Consider the following 15,160-nt stretch of genomic DNA (forward strand, 5'->3'; position numbering starts at 1 on the left):
CGGTCTCAAAACCATGAGATCATGACCTAAGTCAAAATCAAGATTTGGACACTAAAAACAACTGAGCCACCCAGGTGTGCCACAAGAGACACCTAGCATTAACTGTATTCAGTAAATATAACTAAACTTACCCATGTTAAATTTCTTGAAAAGCTTTCATTTAAACTTGATTTTAGAAAGTAAATGTTATTGCCTGCTAACCACAGGTACACTTAGATGCTTGGACTTATTTTCAGTTGGCAGTGGTTCACTAACATTTGAAAGTTTTGCTATAATCCAGTTTGTCCAACCCTGTATGTCAGTGAATGATCGTCCTCCAAACACTTAACGACATATGAATGTTTACTATTTAAAAGAATCCATGGGGGTGCCTGGGTGGCTCAGTCAGTTCAGTGTCTAACTCTTGATCTCAGCTCAGGTTTTGGTCTCAGGGTCATGAGTCCAAGTCCTGCATTGGGCTCTACGCTAAGCATGGAGGCTACTCTAAAAAAAAAAAAAAAAAAGAATCCATGGTAAGTCCTTTTCATGAATTAAATCAACTTGTAACACTAAAAAGGTAAATTTCTCTTTTAAGTTAAAAGTGTTGCTACTTTCTTACACGAAAATACATCTTTAATTGCTTTCTTATGTATGGCACTCTTTTTTCTTTTTCCTTTTTTTTTGACTTATACCACCTTTGTTTCTATTTTTATAAACTATCTTGATGAGTGATTGTAGACCATTTTATAAATAGCTAAATCAAGCAAATATTTGAATTTTTAAAATGAAGCTTTTATTTCTTCAAATGAGTTCTTTGCCCCTTTGTCTTTTCTTTTTCTGGAACCCCTTGAAAGCAAGTATTATTACACTGGATGTTGTCCCACAGGTCCCTTAACCTAGCCTCATTTTTAAAATTCTTTTTTCTTTTTTGTTTTTCGGCTTCGATGATTTCTGAATGTTGTCCCACAGGTCCCTTAACCTAGCCTCATTTTTATAATTCTTTTTTCTTTTTGTTTTTCGGCTTGGATGATTTCTACTACCCTGTCTTGCAAATTGTTGATCTGTTCTTCTGCACCTTCTTATCTGCTGTTGATTCCCTCTAGTGTATTTGTCATTTCTGTTATTGTATCCTTCAGCTCTGATTGGTTCTTTTTTATATTTTCTATCTCTTTCTGATGTTATCACTGGATCCATTCATTCTTCTCCCAAGTTCACTGAGCATCTTCATGACCGTTACCTTGAACTCTTATGAGGTACATTACTTATCTCTGTTTCACTTAGTTTTTTTTTCTTAGGTTTTTTCATGTTCTTTCATTTGGAATGTACTCCTCTGTGTCCTCGGTTTGTCTGACTTTCTATGTTTGTTCCTAAAATGGTTCCTTTCAACTTTTTCTCTCTTTCGAGTGGGCGTTGCTTTTGAACAATGTACGTTAGTTATGAAGTCAAGGAAGAAGAGAATGTTTCTGTAAGTGTTGTCTAGTCATTTTTCTCGGTGGAGCTGTGACAGGTGACACTGGGTAGGCGGCAAGTAACCCTGCTCTTCTCTTTCTAAATTCAGAACACAGGAGACAGGGAGATGGAGATAAACTTAGTAGCTTTATTACTAATACACACTAACAAATTGGAGGATATGATTTAGGTTATGTTAGCCACTTTGGGCTTCCTCCCAAATTGGGCACTTCCCCACACATTTGTAAATTGAGGAAACAAATGCTTGACCCCCACCCCAGGGGCCGGGTGCTTACCACAGAGCTGAGAGAAGACCCAAATTCATGTTACTGTGGGCAGGCACATCTTTTCAAAGAGGAGATTCAGAAACACATAAGCACTGCTTAGCTCCTTCTCCCAAATTCACCCGTTAGGTAAGTCTCCCTTCCCGTCGGGAGGGAGAGAGAGATAAGTCCACACGTGAGAAGTGAAGGTTCACCTATAAATTCCGACTGGATTTAAATTATAAATAAAGTGAATTGTGTCTTTTGTACATACCAACGAATGATGAGAGGTTAGGCAGAAGCATGCTAGAAGGGAAAGAGAAATCTGTGTTGGGTTTCAAATTTTGCTATAAATAACCACACCATGGGTTCACTCATTTGTTGATTGATTTTGATAAATCAAATTTTCTTTGGAAGGAATAAATAATCCTTTCAGGAAGAATTTACTCAGTTTCAGCTTGCTTGCTTCACCTAAAGATTTTCTCTTTAAAGTTCTCTGTCCTGTGGTTTAAAAAAGTTGTGCTTGTGGTGCCTGGGTGGCTCAGTCGGTTAAGCGGCCGACTTCGGCTCAGGTCATGATCTTGGGGTCCGTGAGTTTGAGCCCCGCATCGGGCTCGGTGCTGACAGCTCAGAGCCTGGACCCTGGTTCAGATTCTCTGTCTCCCTCTCTCTGACCCTCCCCCATTCATGCTCTGTCTCTCTCTGTCTCAAAAATAAATAAACGTTAAAAAAAATTTAAAAAAATTAAAAAGTTGTGCTTAAAAATTGACAGCTACTAAAAGGAGTTAACATAATTTCTGTTCCTTTATTTTCACTCATGACTTTAAAATTTGTAATTTAGTTAGAGAGCTACTATTGTGTGCTTCATACCTAAGCATTACTGAGCCACATGGCAACGTTTTATGCATTCATTTTCTCTGAGTTATACTTAAAATACACATATTTTTCCTGACTATGAGGAAGTAACTGGCATAGAACTCTAGGCTTGGTAAGACCACAAGTGTAGTCCTGGTCTGCATCTAGTTGGATTCATGACCTCAGGCAAAGTGCATTCTCTCTGAGCCCTTTTTGTCTATTATGCAAAATTCGGGACTTTGACTAAATTGGTGACTTTTATACCTTCAAAATAATTTTTTTCAAAGAATAGAATGTATTTTTTTTGCATTAAACTGTATTGTGTAAAACAGAGAGAAGTAGAGCTGTCTAACTAAAGGAGAGATGGAGACTACGGCTGTGACTTCCTTGCCCCTCAATCCTGCAGTGTCCCCAACCGAACCTTAGATTTCTATGGGCCATATTTGAATGCTAACAGTTAATGAGAAAATCCTTCTAATTAAAAATCCTTTAAAAATGTTCTTTGAATTAAAATTTGCTGATATATAGTCATTCTGTGTGTAATTTTCTCACACTCTTATATTTCTGATCAATGGAAAGGTATACATAAAAGTACACATGTGTTCTTATTCATGGACTTGAAAGCTATTTTCACCACCGAAACACAGTTTTTACCTAGATATAAAGATAAAGGTCACAGAGGTAAATATTTAGGAAAAGAGCTTTTGGGGAAAAGATGCAACATTACCTTGGTAGCTCCTTAAGTCATGTCATATAAAAAACGTGGTTTATATTTTATATCGTATTTATTAATGTAATATAAAATTGTTTGAATAAAGCCTTCCCCCATCATCTGGTATTGAGTTATTAATTTTATAAGTCTGGTATAGTAATGTTGTCCCATTCATTTTATAAGGCCTGAATATAATGCTATTGTCAGAAAAGTGTTATGGTTCCTCAAAAACTTAAAAATAGATATTCATTAATTCCACTGCTGCGTATTTACCCAAAGAAAATGAAAACACTAATTTGAAAAGTTGTATGCATCCCTATGTTTATGGAAATATTGTTTGCGATAACCAAAATAGGGAAGCAACCTAAGTGTCCATGGAGAGATGAATGGATAAAGACAATGTGTAATGTGTATACAATGAAATATAGCTCAGCTATCACAAAGAATGAGATCTTGCCATTTGTGACAACATTGATAGACATAGAGGGTATTATGCTGGGTGAAATAAATCAGAGAAAGACAAATAAATACCATCTGATTTCACTTACATGTGGAATATAAAAAAAACAAAACAAGTGAACAAACAGAATCATAACTACAGAGGACAAATTGGTGGTTGCTAGAGGGGAGGTGGGTAGAGAGGTATGGGCAAAATAGATGAAGGGGAGTAAGAGGTACAAATTCCCAGTTATAAAGTAAATAAGTCACAGGAATGAAGAATACAGCATATGGAATATCGTCAATAATACTGTATTAATGTTGTATGGTGACAGAGGGTAACTACACATATGGTAGCAAGCATAGCATAGTGTATACAATTGTCCAATCTGAATTTGTATACTGAAAAACTAGTGTAACATTGTTATGTCAACTATACTTCAATTAAAAAAAGGTATTAGGGAAAACAGTCTCTGAAAATATTGGGAAACATGTCAGCCAAAACATTTGTCCTCACACCCGAATTTGTAGACATTTGAATCCTTATCACCGCATTGTTGATTATGTCCTGTACACTATTTTGGAGCCCGTTTGGGGCATTCAGGGAGAGGCTACCTTGTCTAAGAAAGATCTAAATAAGACCATTCTCGACAGGAACAGTTGTAATATACAGTTGACCCTTGACCAGCATGGTTTTGCACTGTGCGGGTCTACTTTACTTACACATGGATTATTTTTGGATACTGTACAGTACTGTAAGTGTATTTCCTTTTCCTTCCATTTTTCTCAATGTCATTTTTTGCCCTAGCTTATTCTACTGTACAAAACATGTATGAATCGACTGTTTATGTTACCGGTAAGGCTTCCGGTCAACAGTAGGCTATTAGTAATAAGTTTTGGGGGGATGAAAAATTATATACAGGTTTTTGACTGTACCGCACCCCTGTGTTATTCATGGGTCCCCTGTAGTTGGAAATATTCGTACACATTTCATAAGTGGATAACCATAACTTTAATAAGTCAAGTGTTTCAAAACTTGGTCCTAATTTGGAGAAAGGAAACAAAGTTACAATTGAAAATTGTATACTGTTTTCCTTATCTCTAATGGAGAAAGTTATAAATCAGAAGCTAAATTTGGAAACTGTTGTAACCCTCTATTTTTCCTTTCTTCAAAGAGATTTTCTGAAATCTTTGTGTGCATATGAAAGGAAATAAGTGTTTTAGTCATAATACAGATACCAAAACGTTTTTACTCAATTTTTGCCAGTAGAATTTCCACATGACAGTAAGACAGTCCCACTTTCTTCATTTTATATGTATTTAAGAGTCAGTCCTGAAAAATTAACAGCAAAAAGCATTCCTTCAAATTTTGTTTTTCTACAAGTGAAAAAATGGAAAGCCCATTTTAAGGAACAATTCATTAAGGTAAAAAACTGATTAAACTTTCATAAATGGCAGTTTTTCTAATCATTTCCAAGTAATAATTCAGTATACAATATGATTCTTATTTAAACTTTTTTGTACCAGTAATATCCAACATCACTTTTCAGAGATTATACATATTCAATAGATCAATATTAATTGTGCTTTTTATCAGACTCACTTAAATAGCATTATATATATATATATATATATATATATATAATGTACACATTATATATATTAATATAATACACATAATATATTATATATATAACATACACATTATATACGTATACACACACACACACACACACGTATATATGTATACATATGTGTGTGCGTGTATGTATGTATCTGTTCTCCGTTATCTAAAACTAAAATAAAATAGGTAGGAATTTATTTTATTCATGTGATAGTTTTTCTGTTTAAGCAATCCCTAACTTTGGTTTAATCTCTACAAGTATTATTTCAAGACCACATGTCCTAAGCTATATATAATTCCTACCATGTCTTTTGCTTACCTTGCACATTCTAAATAATATTTGCCTTATTTCAGACGCAGCGGGAGTTGGAGAAAAGAATAACCAGAGCACTAGAAGAAGGTATGTTGCCAAAATGTATGAAGTTAGATATCATTGATTTCTGAAATAAAATATAAATAGTAAATGGCATCCCTTTCCATTGTTTGGATAATAGATACTACATTCACATTTTTTTGTACATAGCTAATAAAAAATGTAAAAGCATGAGCATAATGAAGAACACACTTCTTCCTCATTTAGTCCTCATGTGTCATAGCTCTTTTAAAATCTCCCACAAGTCTAGGGGCAAGCAGGTGGCTCAGTCGGTTGGGCGACTGATTTCAGCTCAGGTGGGTTCAGGCCCCACAGAGGGCTCTGTGCTGAAAGCTCGGAGCCTGGAGCCTGCTTCAGATTCTGTGTCTCCCTCTCTCTGTGCCCCTGCCCGCTTGTGGTTTGTCTCTCTCTCAAAAATAAATAAACGTTAAAGAAGTTTTTTCAATCTCCGTAAGTCTATATATCTGTTATTATTTCTGGCGATAATCTTCCTTCACTGGTGCCATCCCTATGGAACTGTCAACCTGCACAAGTCTCAGAAAAGGTTGCTTTATCAAATTGTTGTTTCTGCTAGTGATAGAAGACCCAAAAATCCAAAGTCGTCTTAGTAATGCTTGGTTAAGTAATTAGAGGTCATATAGCTGTCATTGACAGTTAACGGGTTTCAATCTTCACTCATTGATTTTGTCATTGCTCTTGCCCTTGGGTAAAACTTCAAATTCCTTAGCATGGAATGAAAACCCCCAAATCAGTTTGCTTCTTGCCAGATGATTCAGCCTTGTCTCTCACTGTTTGCCCTACTCTGCTGCTTTGCTCTAGCACCTTGTCAAACTAAACTACTCATAATTAATTGCACAAGTGTTCTTCCTCACTTCTAGCTCTTTGTATGTGCTTCTTCCCTCTACCTAGCATACTTTTTCCTTATCCTTCAGGTATCAGCTGACATATCACCTTCACCAAAGAGCAGACAATATTGACACAAAACTGGGATGTCCCTTCCGTATGTTCCAGTAGTGCTATGTTTCATACCTGTCACTTATATCTGTATACTTGGCTCTGTTTGGAAATGCCTGTTTGATTTTTCGGTTTATAGTTTATGATTGTTCAGGGTGGACTGTGTCCTCATCTTGTACTTTCATCTTGTAATGAAAAAAACAGAAACTCTGACATTTATCCACAATAGCAATTAATTCAGTGTGCAACCCTGAGCAAAATATATTTAATACTAATCTTGGGTTTCATATTGCAGTTGTACATAGGTATTTTTCATTTTTCTTAACACTCATAAAGGCCCCAACTTTTTTTTTTCTATTTTCTTTCCTTTCCTTTCCTTTCCTTTTCTTTTCTTTTCTTTTCTTTTAATCACTTGTAGTGAAAAGTATTTTGGAGAAAGAAGATAATTCTTTCTTTTCCTTTTCAGCTGCTACCAAACTTGAATGAGGATCCTGTAGAAATCCTTTAGTATCTACTGATGATTCAATTCTAAATCAAGATCCAGTATGGAAAGCGTCACGAGAATATGTACAGATTTTGAACAAAAATTATACAATTTGAAAAATAAATAGAAAAAATTTACTGGATGCTTACAAAACATTTTCATTGCTTCGCAATTGAACACACTATACAGCAAAGTCTTGATTAAAGGAAAATGTTTTTGTTTCATATGTGTGTAATGAAAATCTTTATAATATTTTAAACTATGTTTCTTGGCATCTCATTAACTTTTAAGCACATTTTGTACATGGAAACCAGCACTAGAGTGTTTTACATACATCAGACTGCTCCACTACCAGCGGTTTGAACAGCACCCAAACAACCAAGTTGTCATTAATACTTCAGTAGTGTTCATGGATGGCTTTTTGTATTTTCCAATTTTTATGACTATATGTGGGCCTAAAGATTTAGACATTATGTTGATATATTCCTGCTATGCCTATTGCCAATGTTTGTACATATCACAATTTTTTTATACTACCATAAAACCTATCTATAATTTTAATTGTAAACACTGATTCGTAGCTCTTTCCACATGGAGAAATAAGATTTGCCTAAGGCTTTTCAACTTTTCTATTTATTTATTTATTTATTCATTCATTTATTTTTGATTTGCTTTTTGGAAACAAAGTTAGAGACAAGAAAAATTAGAGAAAACAAAACAAAAAAACCTCCCCCCCCCGCCCCAGAGCCATTTGCAAGTAAACTTCTAATGGGATGCCTGATTCCTGTAGCATTTAAATCCTACAAGTCAGTACATTCCACATAACTACCATACAACCTTCACAATCAGAACATTAACTCTAATACACTCGACTCTTAAACAACGGGGTTAAGGGCTCTGACCACGCCCCCCCACAGTCAAAAAGCCATGAACAACTTTTGACCCCCAAAGACTTAACCACTACTACTACCAGTAATCTTTTGTATATTATCGTATCATACTATATTCTTAAAGTAAGCTACAGAAAATAATACCATGAAGAAAATTATAAAAGAAATTACATTTCCAGTACTGAAAAAAAAAAATCTGTGTGTAGTCAGTGCACCCATTAAAACTCTTTTGTTCAAGGGTTCAGTATAATTCTATCATTTATTCCTCATAATTCTTTTTAAGTTTGGTCACTTATCTGTAGTATACGTTATACCAAGGAAGGTCCTGTTTAGAGCCATGTATTGAATTGTGTGTCTTGGTCTCTTTCACTCCAGAACAGTTCCTTTGTCTTTCCTCGACTTTCATGACTTTTAACCTTTTGACGGGTAAATTCCAGTAATGTGGAATGTCTTTCAATGTGGATTTTTCTTAGGCTTCCTTATGGTAAAATTCAGACCATACATGTTTAGCAAGAGTATCACTACAACCTACTCTTTGCATCCTATCATGTGACCTACAATTTTGATTTGTCCCCATACTGGTGATGTTAATGTTGGCCACCGGAGGTAGTATCTGCCAGGTTTCTCGCCTGGAATGTTAACTTTCCACTTTCCAATTATTTAGTATTTTATGGGGAAGTACTTTGAGACATGTAAATATCTCCTTTCTCAGACACCCTGTGCCAGGCCACCTCTTCTGCAGATGACTTGCCCCCCTGCAGGTTCTGAAAACCCCCACTGGGCTATTCTTCCCCTGTGCAGATGCCTCCCTACCCTGTTCAGTCTGTGATACTTCATTATTCTATACCATTCACTTTTCAGGGATGCTCTCACTTGAGCTCCAACACTGTGCAGGGTGACTGTCCTACACATAATGCCTTCCCCATTCTAAGCTCTAACACCTCACTCTGGACCCGCACAACTCCATGCCTCTGTTTCTAGGACTGGGAACTAAAATGTTGGGGATGAGAAAGAAGAAAGGAAGAAGGGCTCCACGGGTCTTTTATAATCAACTTGGCAAGCTCTCCAAAGCCGGTTCTCATTGGAATTGCATCGAATCGGCCAACAGTTTGTAAGGAAAGACATTTCTTATACTGATTTTTCCAAACAACTAGTCTTTTAATTATCTAAGCTTATTCCCCACAATATATTGTTTCTTACTCGAGTGTTTTTTCTGCAGATTCTTTTGGATTTGGTACATGCAGTGACATATAATCTATAAATAGTGGCATTTTTGTTTCCAATTCCTAGAGCTTTCATTTTTTTTCTTTCCTACTACAAGAATGACGTTGAGTAAACGTGAGGATAGTGAGTGTTCATGTCTTCTTGAAATTGCAACATGTAAAAGTAGTTTTCTATAACTATGTAGATAGTGGGGTTTTTAAAAGTGTGCGTCTTTTATTAGTCTCTTAGTTTGCTCTTGCCGTTTACAACAGATCACCATCCACACAGTGTCTTAAAGCCACACGCATTTATCTCACATTTTTATGGGCCAGAAGCTAAGCAATGGCTTAGCTGGGTCCTTTGTTCAGGTTCTCACAAGGCTGTACTCAAAGTGTCTGCTAGACTGCGCTTCCCCATTTGGGTGCTTCAACGGGGAAGAATCTGCTTCCAAGCCCATTGAGTTTGTTTATAAGAGAATTTCCTTGTGACCGTATGACTGGACTCATTTCCACAGCTCTTTGCCAGTTGGAGGCTAGTTGGAGGCTTAGGTCCTAAGCGTTCCCAGACACTTGTCTTAGTCTTTTTGGGCTGCTCTAACAAAATACCATAGGCTTATGGAAAAAAAAAAAAAGTTTTATTTTTCACAGTTCTGGAGGCTGGGAAGTCCAAAATGAAGGCACTGGCAGATTCAGTGTACAGCGACGGCCTGCTTTCTGGTTCATGGACGCTGGTCTTCCTGCTTGGCACAGGGCCAAGGGAGCTCTCACAGCCCTCCTTTATAAGGGCACTAATCCCATTCATGAGGGCTCCACCTTCGTGACTTCATCATTTCCCAAATCCCCCACTTCTAAATACTATCACGTTGAACATTAAGAGTTAACACATGAATTTGGGTGAGTGGGGACACAAATATTCAGCCTAGAGCAAGGCTGTTCCTTGTTCTTGGCCACGCAGACTTCCTCAATACGGCCGCTTAGTTTAGGAGGCCAGCAAGGAGAATGTCACTTCAGCGAAGGCTCAGTCCTCCTTGAAGGGTGTTCACGTGATTAGATCAGGGTTGCCTAGCATAATCCTCCTTTGGATTAACTCTGAATTAACTGAATTAATTATGTCTGCAATTTTCCTTTACATGTGCCATATTCTAATAGCTAGAGTCAAGTCACAGATCTTAAGCGAAAAGATTTATAAAGAAAAGGTGACAACACTAAAGGGCAGATATTATGGGGTCACTTAGGGTCTTTCTGCTACAAGTATATTAAGGAAGTTCCCTTATAATACTAGTTTTCTAAGTTCTGTCATGAATGAATATTGAATGTTAAAAGATGTTTATTTCACATCTATTGAGATAATTTTTTTAACTGTTTATTTTTGAGAGAGACCAAGCAAGCCAGCAGGGGAGGGGCAGAGAGAGAGGGAGACAGGATCTGAAGCAAGCTCTGCGCTGACAGTGGCGAGCCCAATGTGAACCCCACGTGGGGCTTAAACTCACATACTGTGAGATCATGACCTGAGCCTAAGTTGGATGCTTAACCGACTGAGCTACCCAGGTACCCTGAGATAAGTTTTTAAAATATTTGTGAATGGGGGGAGGGGCCAAGATGGCGGAACAACATGGAAGTTTTGTGTGTGTGTCTCCCATCCATGAAATACAGCCAGGCCAACACGAAACCATCCTACACACCTAGAACACTGATCGGAGGACTAACACAACAATCTGCACAACCTGAACCACAGAATTCAGCAGGAATTTACCCCAAAAGAAAGAGCATGAAGAAACCACAGCCAGGGATTTAACCAACACAGGTACAAGCAAGATGTCTGAACCAGAATTTAGAATCACGATAATAAGAATATTAGCTGGGGTCGAAAATAGATTAGAATCCCTTTCTGCAGAGATAAAAGAAGTAAAAAATAGCCAGAATGAAATTGAAAATAATATAACTGAGCTGCAATCCGGATGGATGCAGTGGCAGCAAGGATGGACAAGGCAGAACAGAGAATCCGTGATATACAGGACAAACTTATAGAGAATAACGAAGCAGAAAAAAAAAGAGGGAGATGAAGGCAAAAGAGCATGATGTAAGCAGTAGAGAAACCAGTGACTCATTAAAAAGGAACAACATCAGAATCATAGGGGTCCCAGAAGCGGAAGAGAGAGAAATAGGGTTATTAAGGTTATGTGAGCAAATGATAGCGGAAAACATTTACAAAACCTGGGGAAAGACACAGACATCAAAATCCAGGAAGCACAGAGGACCCCCATTAGATTCAACAAAAACCGACCAACAAGGCATATCATAATCAAATTCACAAAATACCCAGGCAAGGAGAGAATCATGAAAGCAGCAAGGAAAAAAAAAAAAGTTCCCTAACCTAAAAGGGAAGACAGATCAGGTTTGCAGCAGACCTATCCACAGAAACTTGGCAGGCAAGAAAGCAGTGGCAGGATATATTCAGTGTGCTGAATCAGAAAAATATGCAGGGGCGCCTGGGTGGCTCAGTCGGTTAGGCGTCCAATTTTGGCTCTGGTCATGATCTCGCAGTTTGTGAGTTCGAGCCCCCTGTCGGGCTCTGTGCTGACAGGTCAGAGCCTGGAGCCTGCTTCGGATTCTCTGTCTCCCTCTCTCTCTGCCCCTCCTCTGCTCATGCTCTCTCTCTCTCTCTCTCTCTCTCTGTCAAAAATAAATAAACATTAAACAAATAAAAAAAATAAATGCAGCCAAGAATTCTTTATCCAGCAAGGCTGTCACTCAAAATAGAGAGAAAAAGTTTCCCAGACAAACAAAAATTAAAGGAATTTGTGACCACTAAACCAGCCCTGCAAGAAATTTTAAGGGGGACTTTCTGAGGGAAGAAAAGATGAAAATATATATATACATACATACATACATACATATACATATATGTATATATGTATACATATATATATATATATACTAAAAGCAACAAAGATTAGAAAGGAGCAGAGAACTCCACCAGAAACTCCAAGTGTACAAGCGTCATAATGGCAATAAATTCATATCTTTCAGTACTCACTCTAAATGTCAGTGGCCTCAATGCTCCAATCAAAAGGCATAGGGTAACAGAATGGATAAGAAAACAAGGTCCATCTATATGCTGTTTACAGGAGACTCAGTTTAGACCTAAAGACACCTTCAGATTGAAAATAAGGGGATGGAGAACCATCTATCATGCTAATGGTCAACAAAAGAAAGCTAGAGTAGCCATACTTATATCAGAAAATCTAGAGTTTAAAATAAAGACTGTATCAAGAGATGCAGAAGGGCATTATGTCATAATCAAGGTGTCTATCCACCAAGAAGACCTAACAATTGTAAACATTTATGCGCCAAATGTGACAGCACCTTAATATGTAAATCCATTAATCACGAACATAAGGAAACTCATCGATAGTAATACCATAATAGTAGGAGACTTCAACACCCCACTCACAGCAATGGACAGATCATCTAATCAAAAAAAAAAATCAACAAGGGAACAATGGCTTTGAATGACACACTGGACCAGATGGACTTAACAGATATATTCAGAACATTTCATCCTAAACCAGCAGAATATACGTTCTTCTCCAGTGCACATGGAACGTTCTCCAGAATAGACCATATACTGGGACATAAATCAGCCCTAAGTAAGTACAAAAAGATTGAGATCATACCGTGCATATTTTCAGACCACAACACTATGAAACTCGAAATCAACCACAAGAAAATATTGGGAAAGGTAACACATACTTGGAGACTGAAGAACATCCTACTAAAAAATGAATGGGCCAACCAAGGAGTTAAAGAGGAAATTGAAAAGTACATGGAAGTCAATGAAAGGGATAACACCACAACCCAAAACCTCTGGGATGCAGCAAAGGTGGTTATAAGAGGAAAATATATAGCAATCCAGGCCTTCCTAAAGAAGGAAGAAAGATCTCAGATACACAACCTAACCTTACGCCTTAAGGAGCTGGAAAAAGAACAGCAAATAAAACCCCAAACCAGCAGAAGACAGGAAATAATAAAGATTACAGCAGAAATTAATGCTATCGAAACAAACAAACAAACCCACAAAAATACCAGTAGAACAGATCAATCAAGCCAGAATCTGGTGCCTTGAAAGAATTAACAAAATTGATAAACCACTAGCCAGTCTGGTCAAAAAAGAAAAAAGGAAAGGACCGAAATAAATAAAATCAAGAATGAAAGAGGAGAGATCACAACCAACACAGCAGAAATAAAAACAATAATAAGATAATAGTACGAGCAATTATATGCCAATAAAATGGGTAACCTGGAAGAAATGGACAAATTCCTAGAAACATATACACTACCAACACTGAAACAGGAAGAAATAGAAAATTTGAACAGACCCATAACCAGTAAGGACATCGAATTAGTAATCAAAAATCTGCCAAAAAACAAGAGTCCAGGGCCAGATGGCTTTCCAGGGGGGAATTCTACCAAACATTTAAGGAAGAGTTAGCACCTATTCTCTTGAAACTGTTCCAAAACATAGAAATGGAAGGAAAACTTGCAAACTCTGTCTATGAAGCCAGCACTACCTTGATTCCAAAACCAGTCAGAGACCCCCACTACAAAGGAGAACTATAGACAACGTTCCCTGAGGAACATGGATGCAAAAATTCTCAACAAGATATTAGCCAACCAGATCCAACAATACATGAAAAGTATTACTCACCACGACCAAGCGGGATTTATACCTGGGATGCGGGGCTGGTTCCATATCTGCAAAACAATTAACGTGATTCATCACATCAATAAAAGAAAGGGCAAGAACCATATGACCCTCTCAATAGATGCAGAGAAAGCATTTGACAAAATACAGCATCCTTTCTTGATAAAATCCCTCAAGAAAAGAGGGAGAGAAGGAGCCTACCTCGAGATCATAAAAGCCATATATGAACAACCCAATGCTAATATCCTCAGTGGGGAAAAATGGGAGTTTCCCCTCTAAGGTCAGGAACAAGACAGGGATGTCCGCTCTCGCGACTGTTACTCAACATAGTATTGGGAGTCTTAGCCTCTGCAATCAGACAACACAAAGAAATAAAAGGCATCCAAATCGGCCAGGAGGAGGTCAAACTTTCCCTCTTCTCAGATGACACGATACTCTATATGGAAAACCCCCAAAATGCCACCAAAAAACTGCTAGAACGGATTCATGAATTCGGCAAAGTTGCAGGATATGAAATCAATGCGCAGTAATCGGTTGCATTCCTATACACCAACAATGAAGCAACAGAAAGAGAAATCAAGGAATCTATCCCATTTACAGTTGCACAAAAAGCCACAAAATACCTAGGAATACATCTAACCAAATAGGTGAAAAATGTATATACTGAAAACCATAGAAAGCTTATGAAAGAAATTGAAGAAGACACAAAAAAATGGAAAAAAGATTCCATGCTCCTGGATAGCTAGAACAAATATTGTTAAAATGTCGATACTACCCAAAGCAATCTACATATTCAATGCAATCCCTATCAAAGTAACACCAGCATTCTTCACAGAGCTAGAACTTATAATTCTAAAATGTGTATGGAACCAGAAAAGGCCCCGAAGAGCCAAAGCAATCTTGAAAAAGAAAACCAAAGCAGGAGGCATCACAATCCCAGACTTCAACCTATACTACAAAGCTGTAATCATCAAGACAATGTGGTACTGGCACTTGGACAGACAGTCAGATCAATGGAACAGAATAGAGAACCCAGACATGGACCCACAAATGTATGGCCAACTAATCTTTCACAGAGCAGGGAAGAATATCTAGTGACATAAAGACAGTCTCTTGAGCAAGCGGTGCTGGGAAACTGGACAGCGACATGCAGAAGAATGAACCTGGACCACTTTCTTACATTTTTCTTACACAAAAATAAACTCAAAATGGATGGAAGACCTCAATGCAAT

The 15,160-nt window shown here is 37.5% G+C and overlaps 1 protein-coding gene across 1 annotated transcript in view; it reads left to right on the forward strand.

Annotated features, from left to right (window-relative positions):
• Positions 1 to 5,764, forward strand: part of LOC131496440 (ankyrin repeat domain-containing protein 26-like) — an 85,805-nt gene extending 80,041 nt beyond the window's left edge. The window contains exon 16 of the mRNA XM_058701989.1: positions 5,675 to 5,764. Coding sequence (XP_058557972.1) covers positions 5,675 to 5,764 — 90 coding nt within the window. The remainder of the gene's footprint in view (positions 1 to 5,674) is intronic.
• Positions 5,765 to 15,160: the final 9,396 nt, after the last annotated feature.

This window comes from Neofelis nebulosa, chromosome 15 (assembly GCF_028018385.1).
Source record: "Neofelis nebulosa isolate mNeoNeb1 chromosome 15, mNeoNeb1.pri, whole genome shotgun sequence".
Classification (NCBI taxonomy): Eukaryota; Metazoa; Chordata; class Mammalia; order Carnivora; family Felidae; genus Neofelis; species Neofelis nebulosa.